This window comes from Desmodus rotundus, chromosome 3, assembly GCF_022682495.2.
Source record: "Desmodus rotundus isolate HL8 chromosome 3, HLdesRot8A.1, whole genome shotgun sequence".
Classification (NCBI taxonomy): Eukaryota; Metazoa; Chordata; class Mammalia; order Chiroptera; family Phyllostomidae; genus Desmodus; species Desmodus rotundus.
This window is the reverse complement of record NC_071389.1, coordinates 49283785-49304356: the sequence shown is the minus strand read 5'-3', so window position 1 is coordinate 49304356 and position 20572 is coordinate 49283785. Positions and strand designations below refer to the sequence as shown.

The 20572-nt window shown below is 35.1% G+C and overlaps 1 protein-coding gene across 3 annotated transcripts in view; it reads right to left on the bottom strand.

The window, feature by feature from the left end:
* The window catches only part of LRRC7 (leucine rich repeat containing 7), a 483504-nt gene that overhangs the window by 182882 nt on the left and 280050 nt on the right, over window positions 1-20572 (bottom strand). Inside the window, exon 8 of one of the 3 annotated variants that reach the window (XM_053920503.1) lies at window positions 18069-18305. The exons of the other annotated variants lie outside the window; for them this stretch is intronic. Coding sequence (XP_053776478.1) covers window positions 18299-18305 — 7 coding nt within the window. The 3' untranslated portion in view covers window positions 18069-18298. Of the gene's footprint in view, window positions 1-18068; window positions 18306-20572 lie in introns of those variants that run through there. 3 annotated transcript variants of the gene reach the window in all.

Genomic DNA, 20572 nt, shown 5'->3' with positions numbered 1-20572 from the left:
TCTATGATTGTCTTTTTATGAAAGTAAGAGGTTTTATGTATTTAAATACACAATTACCTCTGAAGCCACACAGAGTTGGCAGGAGTGTTGTTCGCTCATAAATTCCCACTGCAGTGACTTGGGTTTGCTGACTCTCACAGGATTCTGCAAATGTTGGGCATGAGCTTATGCATTATGGGCTCATGCATTCCAGCTTTTAACTTGCCTTTTAAATGTGCTCAAATACTCTCTCGAATTAGTGACTATACATGGCACAAGGATAGGAAAACTCCTTTCTGCTGTTATAGCCTGATACCTCTCCTAGTGAAAGTTAAAGAATACAGTCACTACCTTTCCACTTTGCTTAATTTGTGTCCTCTGTTTAATGAACATTTACATTTTATAATTTAGACCTGTCAATTTTACCATACTATCATGTTCTTTCCTTGTTAATAATCTCTGACTAAGTGAACCTCATACTATAATTTTTGAAAAAATTGTTCTGTTTTTAAAATATTTTTATTTATTTTTAGAGGGATTGGAGGGAGAAAGAGAGGCAGAGAAACATCAATGTGCGAGAGATACACTGATTGGTTGCCTCTCGCATGCCCACAACCAGGGATCCAGCCTGCAACCTAGGTGTGTGCCCTGACCAGGAACCGAACGAGCATCCTTTTGGTCCACAGCATCCTTTTTGGTCACTCATTCCACTGAGCCACACCAGCCAGGGTGAAGCCAATTGTTCTTTATAGCACAGGTACTAAACATTAGAATGCCTAGGAATTGATATTGTTTAAAAATGCAACTGCTGTCATACCTCATGTTGAAGAAACATAAACTTATCATCTTTACACACCAGGAAACATTAAAAATCCAGTGCCCAATGGCAGATAAAACAATTTCTATGACAAAATGTTTTATATAAAAATTTCACTTGATTATTACTGTACCTTAAATCAATGTCATAGCCATGATTTTTATGTACACCCTATCACTTCAATTTCTTCCTCAGAATAACAACAAAAAGCTGAACTGGCTTCCTGGAATCTTCCAGAAGGATATGTAACAAAACTAAACAGCCAGTAATTTGTCAAAAAGTATTAGAAAGACAATTTTTTTAGACAAGTATGTTAATGTTTCTCAAAATGTTACTTTTTACAGTGTTTAGATTATTATAATAAACATTTAAAATATATTTCATCACATATTTTGAGTTTTACTTTGAGGATACTTTTTTCTTTTAAAAATTTAACATTTAAAGGTTTAAATTGATCTTGTGATGTCTTATGGAAAAAAATGTCCCCTAATTACTTATCTCTAATTTAATGCACAGCAGGATAAAAGTGATTCTGTATAAAGAAATAATCTCACAAGTAATCTCTCAAGAATACTTCTAGTTTATATAGTAAGGCATACTTGTTCAGTGACACAGACTGAAGTGAAAAACAGAATCTTAAGAAGAGCAATGGGATCTAAGACAAATTCTGCACTAATTCCTTCTAATGTAAGGTCTAATTAGATTGAAGAGGGGCCTGAATTTCATTTCTCTCTCTCTAGAATTCTTGGGTTTATAACCAGAATCAACCATTCATTTACTCTGTACATGAATTTTCCCACTGGCCAAAAATTATTGTGCATTCTTAACTCAAGACAACGCAGCCAGATATACTTGTACTTGTAATGCTTTCTGAGCTCTTTGTGGGGGGGAAGGTACCACGCAAATGGGAACTATGCCCATTATCTCTGTGATAGCTGCACTGCTGGGAATGAGGTTCGTAGCTCACACGGCAGCAGTGCAATCAAAAGGTTATGAGAAACCTAATCAGCTACGAAGATGCTCATTTTCACTAGAATATGTTGCAACATATACTATACACACATGAAGACATTTTGAATAGTACTGAAAAAATACTTAGAGTTAAGCTATTTTAAAACTTTTATAGGACTTCCAGTCAAGATGGAAGCATAGGCAGACATGTCTCGCCTCTTCACACAACCACATCAAAATTACAACTAAAATATAGAACAATCACCACTGTGGAATGTCATAAATCGGGTGGAATGGAAGTCTGATAACTACAGAATTAAAGAAACCATAGGGATATCTCAGGAGTGAGGAGTGCCAGCTCTACGCTAGGCCCCGCAGCCCAGGGTTCCAGTGCCAGGAAGACAAGTGCCTTCAACTTCTGGCTGCAAAAACCTGTGGGGATTGAGTCAGTGGAAGAAACTTCTGGAGCCCGAAGCAGTTCCTTTTAAAGAACACACACATGGACTCACTACTAAGACTCATTCCCTCTGAGCTTCAGCACTGGTGTAGCAGCACCAAAGGTACCAGGTATACAGGGAGAAGCTGAAGTGTCTGGCATCAAGGCGAACAGAGGCCATTGTACTTTTGCTAAACACTCCCCACACAGCACTGGTAGGCTGGTGCCATATCTGAGTCTCCATCAACCTGGCTAACACTGTCTGACTGCCTTGGAGATCCACAGAGGCTCTGCCTCAATCAACTTATGGGACCACCCAAGCTTGTTTTCCATAAAAATGGCTGGTGTTGGCTCCTAAATCCTTCAAACAAGCAACAGCTGACTTCAGTGAGCCCTAGTAGCAGCCACATTAGAATCACAACTTGCCTTCGCCTGAGAAACTCCAAACCCAGCACAATTAGCAGCCATCTCAGGTTGTTTTGTAGCTCAGGCAGGATGGCCCCCAGCAAAATGCAGGTGGAGGCTGATGTTGGCCTGCACTACCTGGGAAACCCCAGGGCCAGTGCACCCAGTGGACAGCTACAGACCATGTCAGAGCACCACCACCATGCCCCTGCACCGCTGACCCTCCACAGAAGGTAGAGATTGGTGGTCAGTGGTCACAGCCAGTCCTTGCAGCTGAATGGCCTGGGTAAATCCCTCCCATTGATCTGCCAGCATCAGCCAAGGCTCAACTACAAGAGGAGGGTGTACTCAGCCCACACAAAGGGCACATCTCGAGTACCCAGCTTGGGTGATAGGGGAGGATATGCCACTGGACCCTACAGGATACCTACTATATTAGGCCACACTACCAAGACATGGAGTCAAAGCAGCTTTACCTAACATGTAGAAACAGAGAGGCTGCTAAAATGAGCAGACAAAGACACATGGCTCAAATGAAAGAACAGATCAAAACTCCAAAAAAAAGAATTAAATGAAATGGAGATAGCAATCTATCAGATGCAGAGTTCAAAATACTGGTTATAAGGATGCTCAAGGAACTTAGTGAGGACTTCAACAACTTCAAGAGGTCCAACATTCACATCATAGGGGTACCAGAGGACAAGAGAAAGAGCAAGAAATTGAAAATCTATCTGAAAAAATAGTGAAAGAAAACTTCCTTAATTTGGTGAAGGAAATAGACATGCAAGTCCAGGAAGCACAGGGAGTACCAATTATGATGGATGCAAATTCAGACACATCATAATTAAAAGGACAAAAGTTAAAGATAAAGAGAAACTCTTAAGAGCAACAAGAGAAAAGAAGTTAGTTACCAATGGTTGCCAGATGGGAGGGGAGAGGAGGAGAATAGGTGAAGAGGTGAGGGGGTTAAGAAGTACAAACAGGTAGTTACAGAATAGCCATGGGGATGTAAAGTACAGTATAGGAAATGGAGTAGCCAAAGAACTTATATGCATCACTCATGGGCATGTTCAATGGTGGGGGGATTGCCTGAGGGAGTAGGGGATGCTGGGTGGAGGGGGGCAAAAGGGGTTAAGTCAGGACAACTGTAATAACATAATCAATAAAATATAATTTAAAACTGTTTTAGATAACTGAGCAGAGAACAGCAAACAGGAATTATTTTTCTAAGAGCCTCTAACATGCAGGCATGTGCACACAGGTGTTTCAAGCACATTGTTTCCTCCTATACATCCTATAAAAATGTATCACTTGTCATATTGGGCTTTCTGAATATCAATTCGTGTACTTCTATGTAGATTTAGCATTGGATTGTTAATACTTTAACTGACATATAATGCTTCGGCAACCCTGTGACTAGCATGTCATTGAATTCGAACATTAGAGGATAAAGGCCTTTGAAAAGGTAGCCTGGCTGGCTTCCCAGGCAACTGTAACTGTCATTTTCCTCCCCTTTCTTCCTTGACAGCAGTGCCTGCCCTGCATCAGAAACTAAAAATGCCGGATAATTACTAGGCAGACCGTTTTTTGGAGCTGGGACATGAACATATGACTCAGTTCTGGCCACTATAACAGAAAGAGGAATCTACTGGGGGAGACTGAGAGAAAAAACTTCTTTCTTGATTTAAACGAGGGAGGGAGACATGTTCCCCCCCGCCCCCCACCCCATGGATGGATAAGAATGTGATGTCTGGAGTTGCAGTGAACACTATGCAACCATGAGGTAACAAGTCCAGGGATGAAAGCCAAAATGCTGTGGACAGCAGTGTGGAAAAACAGAAAAAGCACAGGCTTTTGAAAAAATCATTAGGCTACCCAAACAAACCCTGGAACCATGAAACTTGAGACTGTTATAGGCAACAAAGTATCTACTATTTAAAAAGTCACTTTTACTGAGAATTCTGTTTCTTGTATCCAAAAGCATCCTTCCAAACTCACTCGTTATACCGCACAAGTGAGGTACATTTCAGAGTGTGTCACATGGTTTGTTGGTGGCATGCTAAAGCAAAACTAGAAGTCTTTTAAGTCCCAGAAGAGGCTGATACTTCACACATTTTTTTTAAAAATCCTGACTTAATAATTTCAGTTTTAGTAAAATTTTAAACAAAAAATATAAAATAAATAAAAAATAATTTTAACACTTCTGATCTTGGCTAGTTAACAATACTAAGTTAACAAAGAAATGAATATCTTAAATTAAGTATAATTTAAATTATAATTTAAGTATAATTTAAATTATATTTAAATTAAGTACAAATGTATTTGAAATAATTTAAAATGGAAAATACATAAAAAAGTATTTGCATAGTTTTATATGTTAATGATAATTAAAAACATTTCTAAAATCTCTTAGATTTCAGAGTGGCTTATGTTTTTTCCTCTTCACAGGTAACTTCTCTAAAAGCTTCATTTGCAAAAATTATTGATTGTGTATATTTTGGCGTGATTTCTGAGATTTCTAATCTCTGCTTTGCAGAAACCATGACTGCGATCCTATATACATTTGGTTTCTTTTACTTTTATTAGTTTAGAGTTTTGGAGACAAATCTTTTTTTCCTAAATTCAGTTTCTCCTCACAATAATATCTGCTTCAGACTCAACTATATATTTTTTATATAAAGTTATTGCTATGGATTCTTCCCTTACCATTTGAAATGCTAAAACCTACATTGGTGACATATTTTTGATAGTGTCTATCATTACATAGAAATATAATTAGGTTTTTATTTAAAAATTGGAATGATGTGTACTTTCAGCTCCATATGTTCATTTGAAATAGTAATTTAAGAACAAATTTTACTTAAGATAACTTTCTGGTTGGCCTTAACTAAAACTAATTTATTGCTATGGATATAATTTGGCATGAAGATTATCATGGTAAACTATGATTATAACAATCAGCACTTAGAAGTTGTGAAATCAAGTCTAATAGATAGCTATCAGAAATAATGGACTGTACAATAGACATAACGATGAGTAAGAAATCTACTCTAAATGAGACCATTGTGAAATGTGCCTTGTCGTGAAAACTCATTTCAAAGAACTGTAAAAGACACTGAAGTCTAACTGCAGTATTTCTCATGATAATTATACTCACATAAAGTCAATCTTGTTTTAAAATAGTCATACATTCAACCATTGCTTCTCAACATACTCTCAAGAAAAATTATATTTCTGAACCTGATTTTTATTGAGGAAAGATGAACTTTTTGTTAATGTGACAAAAAAGCTAATTGTCCAAAGAGAAAGAAAAGTCTTTTATTATTTTTATCATTGTGGATAAAATAGCAAGTTAATGATCTACATTCTTTGATTTTTGTACTACACTGATAGTTCGTTTTACAAATTCTCTGTAAATTGAGCCTTTTAAATTCATTAACCAAATAATTCACTCATTAATGTAACTAACACGTATTGAGCACATCTTAGAGGCTGGGCTAAGGGCTGGGGCGAAGTTGTGGTTGCTGCCTTCAGGTGCCTCGCGACCGAGAGGAGCAGTCATAAAGGCTTACAGTGAACAACACCAATGGATACACACTGAGGTTTTTATTACGTATGTGACAGCAATTCAAGGATTGACAAAACAATCATTGTTCCTGTCCTAATGGAGCTTCCAGTATCGGAAAATTTAGTAATTAAATAATTATGAAACTAATGTATTTATTCCTTATGATTGGGACTCACACTGCCCAGAAGATGGCAGCCTGCTTTGGGAACTTGTGACTCAGGGCTTGACCAAGAGATGGTTTCATATCAGATAACACTGGAATTAAACTTTAAGAAATAACGAGTTCACTAGATAAAGAAGTCAGAAAAGGAATTCCAAGCAAAGAAAATGCATGAGCACTCACCCAGTATTTGACATGTTCTGGAAATAGCAGAGTATTTGCTCAAAAAAATTTTGACAACATTAAGAGGATCAGAGGAATCATTTGCTTCCTTAACATGAATGCCCAGGGAAGAGAGAGGAAGTTCTTTTTCAAGAGCAATTCACTCATGGAGAAGACTGGTTCAGAGAATAATTAATTAGTCACCTGTCAGGCTATAATGTTCCACCCATCAAACTGTACTGAACCTTCACACTGTAAGCAGCAAGTCATTCTTAGGAGTGGAGGAACTGGCAGTGTCATAAGAAGAAGGTGGAGCTCACTTCCTCTAGAAGGAAAGGAAGGATTGAGTGTCCTACTAACGCAATGGTACAAAGAACTTGCCTCTTACTGCTCCATTCCCTATTTTGATGAATGTTAGCACTCTTCTCCCTATAGCATAAAACAGAAACTTGGAAGCCATTCTAAATCTTTATTTTGATCACCGTCTATATAATCAATTATAAGTACCTGTTTATTCAGCCTCCATTATATGTCTTGAATGTATGTTTTCTTTTCATTCCCTCCTTCTGACCCAAATTTTAGAGATGGCTTCGTATCAGATGATATTACAACTAGGGATTAAGAGGTGAAGAGTCCCTCTCACTTCTTAATTTACTTCCTTCTTAGGTTAACCCTTTTTACTTCATGGACTATGGTAATACAAACCTCTGTAACAGTTTCTTCAATCGTCTGCCTGCCTCCACTTTCACCTCTTTCCAATCTGTGCTTACCATGGTCCCTAGAGTAATCACCAAAATAATTTAAGTCATTTCTCAGCTCAGATCAAATTATTTCAGAAAAAGCTCCAAATTCTTCCACATTGTATTCAAGGAATTTTATAATTTGACACCAGATTACCTTTCTGGTGTTTTTGCCTGAAAAACATCTATACATAGTATAATTTAGTCATATGAGTTATTTATAGGATTTTAAATAAATAAGGTTCTCTAGTGGGAGTCATTCTCTGGTGGATTTAGCTTTCGGGGTCATGGAGCTAAATTTAGCTTTTTAAAATATATATCGGAGGACTCCTCAGAAATAAAAAAAAATACAATAGAGAATAATCACACTTTTATGAGAAGGCATCATCAGGGGAAATATTTGTTATGATTTCAACTCTTGAAAAAATTGTTAGGTTATCAAAAAAATTGTCAATTTTTATAGATCAATAAAACACCGAAGCTATTGGATTATATGCAACAAATACGTTATGTGAAGCTGACCAGTGGGAAATAGTCTTTAAAAATCTACGGAAGGGTTATAATGTATAACATGATGACTGCAGTTGATACCATTGTATGATATATATGCAAGTTAAGATAATCAATTCTATGTGTTCTCATCACAAGGGAATCCTTTTCTTTTTTTGCTTTTTCTTTTCATTGCATCTATATGAGCTGATGGATGCCTACTAAACTTAGTGAAGTAATTATTTCACAATATATGTAAGTCAAACTATTAGGCTGCATACCTTAAACTTAGAGTGATACATGGCCATTATATTTCAATGACACTGGCAAAAAAACTGAAGGAAAAAGCTTTGAAGAAAAAAAACCTTAAACATATTTGTGTAAGGAGCCATGTCCTAGAACTCAGTGAAGTAGTAGGTAGAGCCTGTCACTGTTTTCTAATGTAAGAGCTATTAAATTAGATGTAGACTCTCTGAGTTTTACATAGAGACCCAGAGATAGTGCTCTATTATGGTGACTTCTCTTCTAAATACACATTGTGTTATTCTGCACCAATTTATACCATTGGCTCTTATCTCTCCATACCAGTTCACAGGCAATAGACCCATCGATAATATTTCTCTTATACAAATCTTCTTAGAGTCACAGGGATGTAAAGTACTGCATAGGGGATATGGTCAAAAATATTATAATAACTATGTATTGTACCATGTGGGTATTTAAAATATCAGGGCAGCCACGTTGTCTAATCATTATGCTGTACACCTGAAATTAATGCAAAGTAATATTGAATGTAAACTGTCACTGAAAAATAAAACTTAAATTAAAAAAAATATTGCTTCTTGGTTATAGCAGGGGTTTTCAAACTATGCCCTATGGGCCAAATCTGGCCCACTGACTTTTTTATATAATCTGCAAATTAGGAATGGTTTTTTATCTTTAAATAGTTGCACAAATAAAAAGAATAATGTTTTATAACATTAAAATGATATTAAATTCAAATTTCAGCACCCATTAATAAAGTTTTATTGAAACAATCCTGCTCAGTTGTTTGAGGCCCTATGGCCTTAAACGCCTACAATAGTTAGTATTTGACCTGTTGCAGGAAAGGGTTTGATGATTCCTGAATTAAAGTGATACCTGTTGGGGACTGAACGTCTGTGTCCTCTCAAGTGCATATGCTGAAGCCCAGCTCCCGACATGATGGTGTTTGGAGGTGGGGCCTTTGGGAGGTAATTGGGCTTCTCTGTGGTAGTGAGCATGCAGCCCCCACAGTGGACCCGTCTCCTTATATGGAGAAGAAGAGAGAACAGGGCTTCTTCTCTTTCCGCCTTGTGAAAATGTGGTGAGGGGGTGGCATGTGCAAACCAGGAATAGGGCCCTTGCCAGGGGACAGAATTGGCCGACACCTTGATCTTGGACCTCTCAACCTCCAGAACAATAAGAAACAAATTCCTGTTAAGTAAGCCACCCTAGTCAGTGGTATTTTATTATGGCAGCCTGAGTTAACTAATACAATACCTGGTAGCTGAACATTATAAGCGTGAGTATTTTTAATTGGCTGCCCAGCATCTGGCATTCTGGTAATTCCTGCTTTAGGGTCCCGGTAGGAGATACAGCTTGCCTACCATGAAAGGGAAAAACAGTCTGTTTGCTTCCTAGGTTATGGTATTTTTCTGCTTGTCATAAACAATTTCACAAAGTATCAAGCTCAGTTGAGGACTCTTCATGATCATGATGGAACAAAGCAAAAACAATACAACTACAAAATCATAGCTGAATAGAGGTAAAAACAATGAACTTGTGCTTCTACTGCTGGGAGGGCCTATTGCTTCTCCCCAGTGGCAACGCTGGCTCATCTCCATTCCCTTGATTTCATAGGTTAAAAATACTAAAATCTCCAGTAACAAAATGGCTCACTTTCAGAGAATACCCAATCTGGAAAAGACAACCATGTTCTTAAATGTCCAAAAATCACCGGTAATAAGTCCCTTCTAACTCCTTCCTACTGAGATTCTCCATGGCTCTCCACAGTACACAGTCTCCCTTGCAATGAATAAACCTAACATTGGTAAATAGGTGTATTTTGTGATTTTTGCCTGCTGGGTATCAATGTCACCTTAGAAGCCAAATGACTGGTTTTAAAGCCTTTCTGGTATCAGTGAAGTAAGCACCCAGGATATACAAGTCAGATACGTGCTCCCTGATCTCAACAGAAGCTACTGACTATGGACAACTCATTATGGCTTGAGCAGCAGCAACTAAGGTAGTAGCCACAGAGATTGCAGGCGGGGGATGCAGTAGCCGTGGTCAGTACCCAGGGCTGGCAGGATGCCGGTTCAAACTGTAACATCCAGTGTTCAGTGGTGGCAACAATGGTATTATACCATGCTGTTGTTCTTATTAAAATTGCTTTCACCTGTTTTCTAAGTTTTGCTTGTTTTCTTATCGTCAATTCTTTCATTTATTCAATGTCCTCTCTTTAAAGTCTTTTTTTTTTTAGCTTAAATCATTGTGTTGGTTATTGCATGATTAGCTAAGAACCTGTTGATACTGGAACGATATTCTACATAATCTCTCCATGCAACTTCATGCACTTGGTGACTAAAATACAATTCTCCCATTTCAGATTCTCTTCTAAGTCCCAGGTCTAATTTTTTTTTTATGTTTGCTTACCGAACAGCTCGTTTGAATACACAACCCGAACTTCCAATTTATCATGTTGAAGAAAAAATTAGTCCTCTTCCCAAGCCCCCTCTATTTCTTGTGTTTGTAGTTGATACTACCTAAATCAGAAACTCGTGACCAATCATCTACTAAGCCCAACGGGACAAGGAATGGCCTGATTTTACTGATAGTTGGAATAAGTTAAATTGAGTAGTGAAAGTAAAAGTGGAAAGGTAGATCGAGGAGTTTGGAAATAGCTGTGAACTATTAAAAACTCTTTACTACGTGAGTAACAAGGAAGAGTTGGTATTTAAGGCAGGAATTAAAAATTCAAATGAGAGAAAATAAATGTTAGAGCAACATCTCATAAATAAAGCAAATGATGCATTTAAACACAATGTAAAACATATTTTTAAATCTTTTTTTAGCAGCTGGTACTTTGATGGATCTGAAGATACATGAATTCATAGGCTTTACAGCTTGATCTTTGTCTTCCCCTTTAATAAAACAATAATTGAAACAAAACTGATTTAGCCTGTAAGTGATCTTGTATTTCCTGACAGTGAAGGGGAACTAATATTAATTTAGTGGATATGTATCTCTTTACCCACAACATTATTTCATTAAGCCTTGTAACAACTGTGCAAGGTATTTGTTGTCACATTTTCACCCATGAGGAAATTGAGTCTCAGAAAAATTAAGTTTTTTTACAGATTACTCTGATAGAAAATGGCAGGACCTGGATTCAAACCCATTCTTCTCTCTAGCGTTCCATAATGTACTGACTTCACTGTTTTGCCTATAGATTAAAGCCTTTTAAGTTTAGCAACTTCAAATTATGCTAATGTTGCTCATTAATTGGTTTACCTCCAAAACACTTGGTTAGGAATCGAATTCTATTATACCTTTTATAGATTATAGATATTTGATGCATATGACAATAATTGATTATTTTTTGAGGTGCTTTTCATTTAAAAATACTTCAGGTTATATTTGGGATTCTGGAATTACAGATTAAGCTTTCAGTCCTCATAATGATAAATTGAAATAACCAATGAATTTTAGAAGGCCATGAGAATGTCAGTTTATTTATAATAAGGTAAGCCATTCATTGCTGCCTTTAGCTTGTTTCAATATTTTCATCTCTTTTATCCGTCCAGTGCTTTAAAATCAAAGTAGTTTCTTCTTTTGCTAACATGCATTAAATTTTCAAGGCTCGTCATAAAGTGCTTTCAACAGTATTTTTAAAACCTGCATATTAACCTGGGAAGGAAGGCATAAAAGATATTTCCCATTCAGCTAATAAGAACTTTAATGTTATTTGCTACAATATAAATAGTACCTTTAGTGCCACAAGCAATGCACTGATTTTTGTGTCAGCTTCTGCTACTTATTCTATATTACATTTCTTCTTGAAGAAAAGTTTTGAATTGTCATTTTCATTATAAGTTGATGTTTTGCAGAAGGGTTTCACACAAACTGGTAAAACTTTGAAATATAAATCATTTTATATAGTCATTACCATAAAATATAGTTAAGCAGTTCAAGGTGTTTCTAGACAGTAATTACTGAACAATGTGCTTTCAGTATTTCTTGATATAGTAAATATATGTACTATGTAGCTTCTAATGTAAAAGCATTTGTTATTTTGAGAGATTTCTAAATTTATCTTTTTAATACAAAATTTATCATAGCTGAAAATCAAACATTTTTATGTGATGTGCATAATTAACATACATTTTGTTCTGTAGGGGAAAATATAATGAAATTGGAGAAATGTTTAGGAAAAATCAAAGAATACCATTCTCATTATTGTTGTCTTCATCTACAGATTTATATGGTTATCTATAATTGTAAAGGAAGAGAGAAATAAAGAGGATTAAAAGGCAGAAGTAACTATGGATGTATTGAGATGAAGATCTATAAAAAGTCATCCTAGTTTTGTCATTTAGTAATTCTAACAGAAAGACAAAACAGTATATTCTGTTAACACTGGGCCTAGGGGACCAGATAAAAAATAGATGTAGCTAATATTAGTGGCAGAAAACTCAATAAGAGAATAAAAATTGGAATCAAAGAAAATTTGCTCAACTTTTGTTAAAAACTTACAATGTGTTTAGCACTGTATGATGTAGTGAATATTTTAAAGATATAATTGATCTTTTCAATGATTTTTTGTGTGTGTGGAAGAGATTTTCTGAGCCAAAAAAGTCATGAGCAAAAGCAGAGAGATGAATGAGAAACTGATGAATTATGTAAAGTACTAGGAGATTCATTTGTGCTGGATGTATTACTGGCTTATGCATGTCAAGAGATGAGGTTTGAAAAGCAGAACAGAACTTATTCCAGTAAAGTTTTGTATGCCAGTATAATGGTTGGATCAATAAAGAAAAATAAACCTAATTAGGTCAATTTTCCAAGAAATACTGTCCATTTGATTTTAGCTAATATGGGCACCAGAATCTTAACTCTAATAGGTAACATAATTGCTAATATTTATTGAGCTCTAAATTCTTTACATATAATAGCTCATATAGCCTTCACACTATTTGAAGTAGGTAATATTATTATCTTAATTTTACAAATAAGGAAATTGAACCATAAAAGAATAACTTGCCCAAAGTCACAAAAGTAGTAAGGTAAGGAGGAAGGATTTGAATCATGGCAGCCTGACTCAGAAGTCTTGTTTTTGATTACTGTGGCATAGCTAAGTAGAATCAACCAAAACTTAACTGAAGTTTTGGGGATATGTGATGATATTTTGTATAGGTGTGAATACATGTTGAATTAAGGAAGGTTTTGCTTACATTTATAAGGTAAATACTCAAACCTCCATTTTTTGGAAAACAGCTTTACTGGAGTATAATTGACATCTAATAAACTTCGTATGAAGTGTACAATTTGATAAGTTTTGACTTATACACCAATTAAAGCATCATTATAATCAAGATGATGAATATATCCATTGCCTTAAACCCTTTCCTCCTGGCACTGCTAACCCACTCCCCACCCAGACAAATATATCTCTGCTTTCTGTCACTACAGATTAGTTCAAATTTTCCAGAATTATGATATTATATATTTTATAGTCTTCTGTGTCTAGTTTCTTTTACTTAGCAACCTCCATGTTTATTTCATTTAGTATATTTTCTTCCTTTGTCTGGCTTCTTTCACTTCTTGATGGATATTTGAATTGTTGTCTTCCAGTTTTTGGCTGTTACATGTAGAAAGAAGCTAGAAACAAAAGACTATAAAATATGCAATCCCATTTACGTAAAATGCTCAAAAAAGGCACATTTATAGTAGAGAAAGCAGGTTATTGGTTGCCTGAGGCTGGGGCAGGACTGAGGATTCATTGTGAATGAGCACAAGGGATTTTTGCTTGGGGTGGTAGAAATGTTTAAAACCGCATTGTAGTGATGATTGCGAAACTCCATAAATTTGCCAAAAATTATTGAATTATACACTTAATATGGGTGAATTTTAAGTTACTTAGTATACACTTCAATAACACTGTTAAAAAGTCTAGGTGACTTTTGTTCTTTTCTTCCTTAGAGGGGAGGGTGCCTGTGAAACTTTACTTAAATTTTATCCCATCACTCACAGGTCTAACTTACCATTTCTCTGCTTATCATCCTTTCATTAAAACCTCAGCATTGGGCAGTTCCATTTTTAGTTTTCTGAGGAAATTCCATACTGTTTGACCCAGCAATTCCGCTGCTGGGATTATACCCTAAGAACCCTGAAACACCAATCCAAAAGAACCTATGCACCCCAATGTTCATAGCAGCACAATTTACCATAGCCAAGTACTGGAAGCAACCTAAGTGCCCATCAGCAAATGAATGGATCAAAAAGCTATGATACATCTATATGGTACATCTACACAATGGAATTCTATGCAGCAGAGATAAAGAAGGAGCTTATACTTTTTGCAACAGCATGGATGGAACTGGAGAGCATTATGCTAAGTGAAATAAACCAGGCGGTGAGGGACAAATACCATATGATCTCACCTTTAACTGGAACATAATCAACAAAAGAAAAAAGCAAACAAAATATAACCAGAGACATTGAAATTAAGAACAATCTAATAATAGCCAGAGGGGAGGGGGGAAGGGATAGTGGGGAGAAGGCTTTTCAGGAGCTACTATAAAGGACACATGGACTAAACCAAGGGGGAGAGTGGAAGCAGGGGAGTGAAATGGGTTTGGCTGGGGTGGGGTGGAGGGATGGGGAGAAAATGCAGACAACTCTAATTGAATAACAATAAAAATAAAACAACAACAACAAAAAAAACCCCTCAGCATTGCTCACAAAATGAAGCCCAACCATGGCACATAAGGCCCTTCATGATGTCCCTCTTCCTCAAGATGACTCCTTCCTCGTGCATATTATTTTGCATGTTTAATCTCAGTGACATTTCCACTTTAAGCAAGACTTTTCCTGCCCACTTGTTCAAATTCCAATTTTTGTTCAAAAGACCCCTCAGGCTTCACTTCCTTTGCAAATTTTTATGTGAACTTTGCCAACAGGATTAACTACTTCTCTCTATTCTTCCCACAATCCCAGGTAACATGCCTCATTGCATGTAATGCTTTGCTTGTCTGTCTTCCTCACCCCACTGCCATCTGCCTAACGGCTGGGGCTCTGTTGTAATAGTCTGTGATGTTAGTCATGATGCTTGACAAACAGGAGGCCCTCAATGAATAGTTAATGAACTAGGATGAATTAAATATTGGTATTCTCTCCAAAATTTGTCCAAATAGAAGAGGCGATGAAGAGTTTGGATTTCAATGTTATACTTGTATGTGCCATACAGCTGAAATCAGAGAGCTGGTGTGTGGGAGGACAGTGGCAATTGCTGGTTTGATAGGAGATCTTGACTTCAATGAGATTTGGAGCAACTGTGTAGTTTCCACATCCTCGGGCTGTTCTAACCTCTTCGTTCTGCAACTTATTTTTATTGTAATGACATCCAATGCTATAACACTGCCATACTAACACTGTTTGCTTTTTACGCCAATAAATATAAACTATTGGTTTTTATCAACTTTATATTGATTGCTACTGGCAGGAGCAAGCAATATAAAATAAAACAACACCTAACATGAATTCTTTAAGTTTTGTTTTTGACTAAAAATTGATAGAATAATAATATATTTTTGGTGACAAAATTCAGATCTGCCTGTTTTGCTCCAGGAAATGTTAACTTGATTCAAAAGAAAATACAAAACAACTAAAACCCTAACTGGTAAAATGTAATATGAACAAAAAATAGGGATGTGAGAGTGTATGAGATTCTTAATAAACCTGCAGGAACCGGTAACTTCTGAGAACCACAGGGAAGATGTACCCTATTTTCTGAGGTACTCCTACAAGCCATTAAAACGGACTTAATGTGATATCCATAAGATGTTGAAGGGCAACTGAGTACGTTGTTCACAGGGTGGCCCCGGTTGCTTCCTGGGAGTGACACTTGCTTTATGAGGGAGGGAAGAGCTCCGTTGTACTGGGTGTCCTGGAGAATGGGGAAGTGTATATTCTGCTGCCTTAGTAAGGGGTGTTTTTATTGTTTTCAGTTTTGTTTATTGTTGATTATATGTACTCAAATTCTTTTTTATACTCATAAATGTATAATAAATAGAATATATTTCTAAGTGTCTGCTCAACAGGATATTATTATTATTTCAATAACCACGAATGCATATAAACACATTTTTTCCTTTTACTATTTTATGAAGTTTAAAAAATATATCTAGAGGTTAATAAATATGTAACTCTAAAATGAACACTTCACATTTTTGTTAAATGGGTATGAGTGACTCCTCTTAAAAAAAAGATGAGATTTAGAGTGGCATAAACACTGTGAATGAGTTTTACACTCATTTAGACTGGAACGTGAACAGTGGCATGCAGCATTAGCAGGGGGCAGAAATGAATCCAGTATTATATTCAGTGGTATTTCATTTTTTACTTTTGTAATCACTTCTGCTAATGAAGTTTCAACCACTCCAGCTTTGATAAGTCACATGTCAAATTTTTGTCTTGAGAAAAAATTCCTCCATTCTACCTAGACAAGTTTTCAACGGCAATATGTTATCATAAGACCACAAATGCAACACGGCTACTGCAGTGAGGTCACACCAACAAAATGCTGATACAACAGAATTACTGCATATTGCTCCAGAGTCGACTTGCAGCTCTATAAGACTCTCAAAGCTTAACAACGAAAAGTCCAGTTTCTTAACTGGAACTTTATTAAGGCAAAACAGCAGTATATCTTTAATCATTAAAGCTATTTTCATGCAGAATGTTTTAAATAATCTCTAAAGTAGTTTTTGAAAGACATGGTTAAAACACATAAAATACATTAAGGTAGCACAATTATTTTAAAGATGAATTAGAGATTTACTTTTGTCTTCCCATAATATCAATATGCCTTTGATATACAGTTTTTGGAGATATATGCAATATATGTGAAAATGATAGAAGGCAATTAGCAGATGGCACACACAACAGAAACAATGTTGTATAAACTCAGTTAAGTAGATTTATGAACTTTTACAGAGATAAGTACTTACGGAAAAACCAGCATTTACATAATTAGAACTAAAAAAAACCCATCCACTTTCATATGTATATGTACTTTTTACAAATGGCTCAACATTTTAGGATGTAGTTTCAGTATTTTATATATTTCACATAGTTATAATGTATTAAAATAAAACAGAAATATTTAAAAAGTACATTTCATCTCCACAGTGTAGATTTTGCAAAAAAAGTCATAACAGCTTGTAATTTCCTAAATAACAAAATGAAACAGAAAAAAACACCCCCCAAAAGAAGAAAAACTACTAAGTTTAATATAGCCTGCTCATATCTGGTTTATAAAAAGAACCTTCAAATTCTATTGAATTGAGCAATAGTTCCAATAAAACTAGTGTAAATTCTTTGTATCTTGCTATGTTCCTGATAGGAATTAAGGTGGGGTGACTGATGAACCTGCTGTATTACACCAACACGAAGATCTGTGCAGGCTTCAGACTCTTGAAAAGTTTGAGATGAAACATTTCCTACTTCTAAGTCATACACATAAAGTTACCCATTATGTTGACTTATTTATTTTGCAAAAACATCATTACACTCATTTTACATGTAAATTGAAATGCTATAAGTCACTGAACTGTACAGATAAAGCCAATGCAGTTAATTGACAAATGTGTCTTATAGCTACAAAATAATTGTCTCACATTAAATACATAAAAGGATACATAAAATCGATCAATCACTGGCCTTTCATATTTTGGCTTGAGGACATGTGGGAATAATCTTTCACTTTGCAAAATAAGTTCACAACAAAATATCATTAGTGAGTATGATAGAAATCTGGGCTACCGTATTCAGTCTCTGAAGAAAACTAACTAGAGATTCTCTTACTTACTGCAATAGGATCACCTTTAACATGATGGATTATTTGCATATATTAAAAATATTTATACAAAAATATATATGACAGCAGCTTTATGTAATTGGGAAATATACTTGTCAAAATATGGATGTAAATGTTTTTCTGAGATTGATTAAAATTCATATTCAGTGAAAGTTTAGGCAACTGAACACACTTGGAAGAAAAATCACGTTTCTCTATATTAGTTAGAAACGTCATTGTTAAACTTTAACAAAGACCAAACATTTTGCATAGCACTAGGCAGTAAGAAGGCAGCCCCCACCAGCAGGCAGCACGCCAAAAATGTTTGGTTTCATAATATAGTTTGGGAGAACTACCTCTACAAAGTCTATTCGTGCTGATGCTCCTGATGCTGCCATTTCTGGTGACCGAAAAGCTGCTGCCTCCACATCGTCTGTTGTAGGTGTCACTGTATAGTCTCAGGCGATTGGGCAAGGGGCACACTCTGGATCTTCAGATGCTAAGATGAGAAAAATCAATTTCAATGCCCAAAAGATGGAACTCCTAATGCAGAAGGTGACTAAAATAATTACCAACTGGTGTATAGAACAGGGAGGTGGGATATTTGCTTGTTTTATCATTATTCTGTAGAAATAGGTTTTAAGCAAGATTTTTATAAAGAGGTATATAGATCTAGGATTAGAAAAAATATTAGATAACATAGAAATCGAAAGTTAAACTGAATGGAATTGGACCAGAGACTAAAAACATGCATACTTCCTGCAAGGAGAAAGCAAAATATTCATATAAAGATTACTGAACAATAAACCATTTTTATAAAAATAACCTGCTTAAACTTTCTTTTCCAAGGTTATTTCTGCTCATTTAAATTAATTCTCTAAAATAACAAGCACTATCAGTGCATGCTGTTTAAGGCAGAATACAAATGAACCCATTGCTATTTTACTCTGAACTTCAGTGTTCCTTTTTCTTTCTGAAAATAACAGAATTTGGTTTATGAATTTCCTCTGTTAAATAATTTTTTTCTCAAATATATCAGTTCCCATCATATGCAGAACAGTGGAGCTTAATCTGTACAATGTTTGAAAAAAGCTGTTATTTGTGAAAACATCACTGAAAGAAACCAGCGAGAGACATAAATGTGAGTGGCCATATAATAGAGAAGTAAATTTTATTCCATGAAAATAATTTTGACTGGAAGAATGTTTTGACTTGTAAAAAAATAATTCTTCCCATTAATTCTTAATAAAATATTTAAACAGCAATTTTTGCCCAGCATCTTCGTGTTTTAATTAAATATGTATAATTTGTATTTTGAAACATTTACAAAATCATTGACTTGGATGCAAAATGCTAAATGTGTATATTAGACCAAAATCATTTACAAGATATTTACTATATCTGGACACACAGCAGTAGCTCAAATTAATATACCATGGCTATTTTGAATTAAATCAGCTAAGTAACCACATTTGTATTCACAACATTGTCATTTTTATAACAGTCATTTATACAGCTGTGCCCATGAATTCCTTATATTTGATATACTGTAAAGTGATGTATAATCAAATTATAATGACAGATTCTTAATGAACATAACTTTTCAGCAGAAACTATCTGGAATCAATTAATCATGCTATTACTCTACTTTAATTTTGTTCTCCATTTTTTCCAGAAAAGACACCAATGACATATACATATTTTGTTTACAACTTTTGATGTGCTACACTATTAAAATTATATTTTATTGTTTATGCTATTACACTTGTCCCTGATGTACTACATTATATTCAAACTAATTAAATGCTATAATTTCACTAACATATAATGATTTAAAAATTCGATATGTTTAAATAGCAAGACAGCATATTATGGTGTCTGAGATAAATGCAATTATATTATGTATCATATTAAATGATGATTCAATACCTTAGCTGCATTACAATTTTCTCCACCAACAAGACTTTAATATTTTCAATTAAAAATAAAAAATATAATTTTACATTAGAATATCTTTGCATACAACTGAAATTACTGCACATTAATCTTAATGTATTTTCACAGAAGAAGGCAAAAAGTAGACTCCTCAAACCCATCTGATTATTAATTACATTAGGAAAACTTGGTAAGTGCCCTAAAAGTTGAGCAAGTCAATAGGTAGATTAGGAATGCATATAGACTATGTGAACAAAAGTTAGCTATCTACGTGTTTAATTGACAGGCAATACACACACGAATTCTTTGTGGGAATATTTTGTTTCAGATTTGCTAGAATTTTAGTTGTATTTTTTAGCTGCATTATTAAAGTCCTTTAAAAGAGGTATTTATTTACAAATCAATATAGCTATCTCCCATTATCACAAGTCTCCCAGTACATGTTTATTACATCTATATTATTATTTTAGCAATACAAGAGAAATAACCACATGTACAAATATTACAAAGAATATTATATGTTATATATCCTACCACATTTTATAAATTAGATATAGATAATGCTAGGTAGCTCAATTTCAGGCTTTTGGTTGAATACAATGTGCACTTTGTGTATTTTTCTTGAAGAATTTGAAATGTGCAACTGGCTAGCTGGCAAACTCAAAACAATTAAATCTTAGTGTTCTGTCTCAGATCTCTCTGCCTTATCATTTTACCTTCTCATAGAGCATACATATTATTCAAGAATGGATTTTTCTAACAGAATCGGAGGAGAGCAGTCGCTATTCTCATTCCACTATTGAACCAGCCAAAATTCAGCACCAGCTGAAA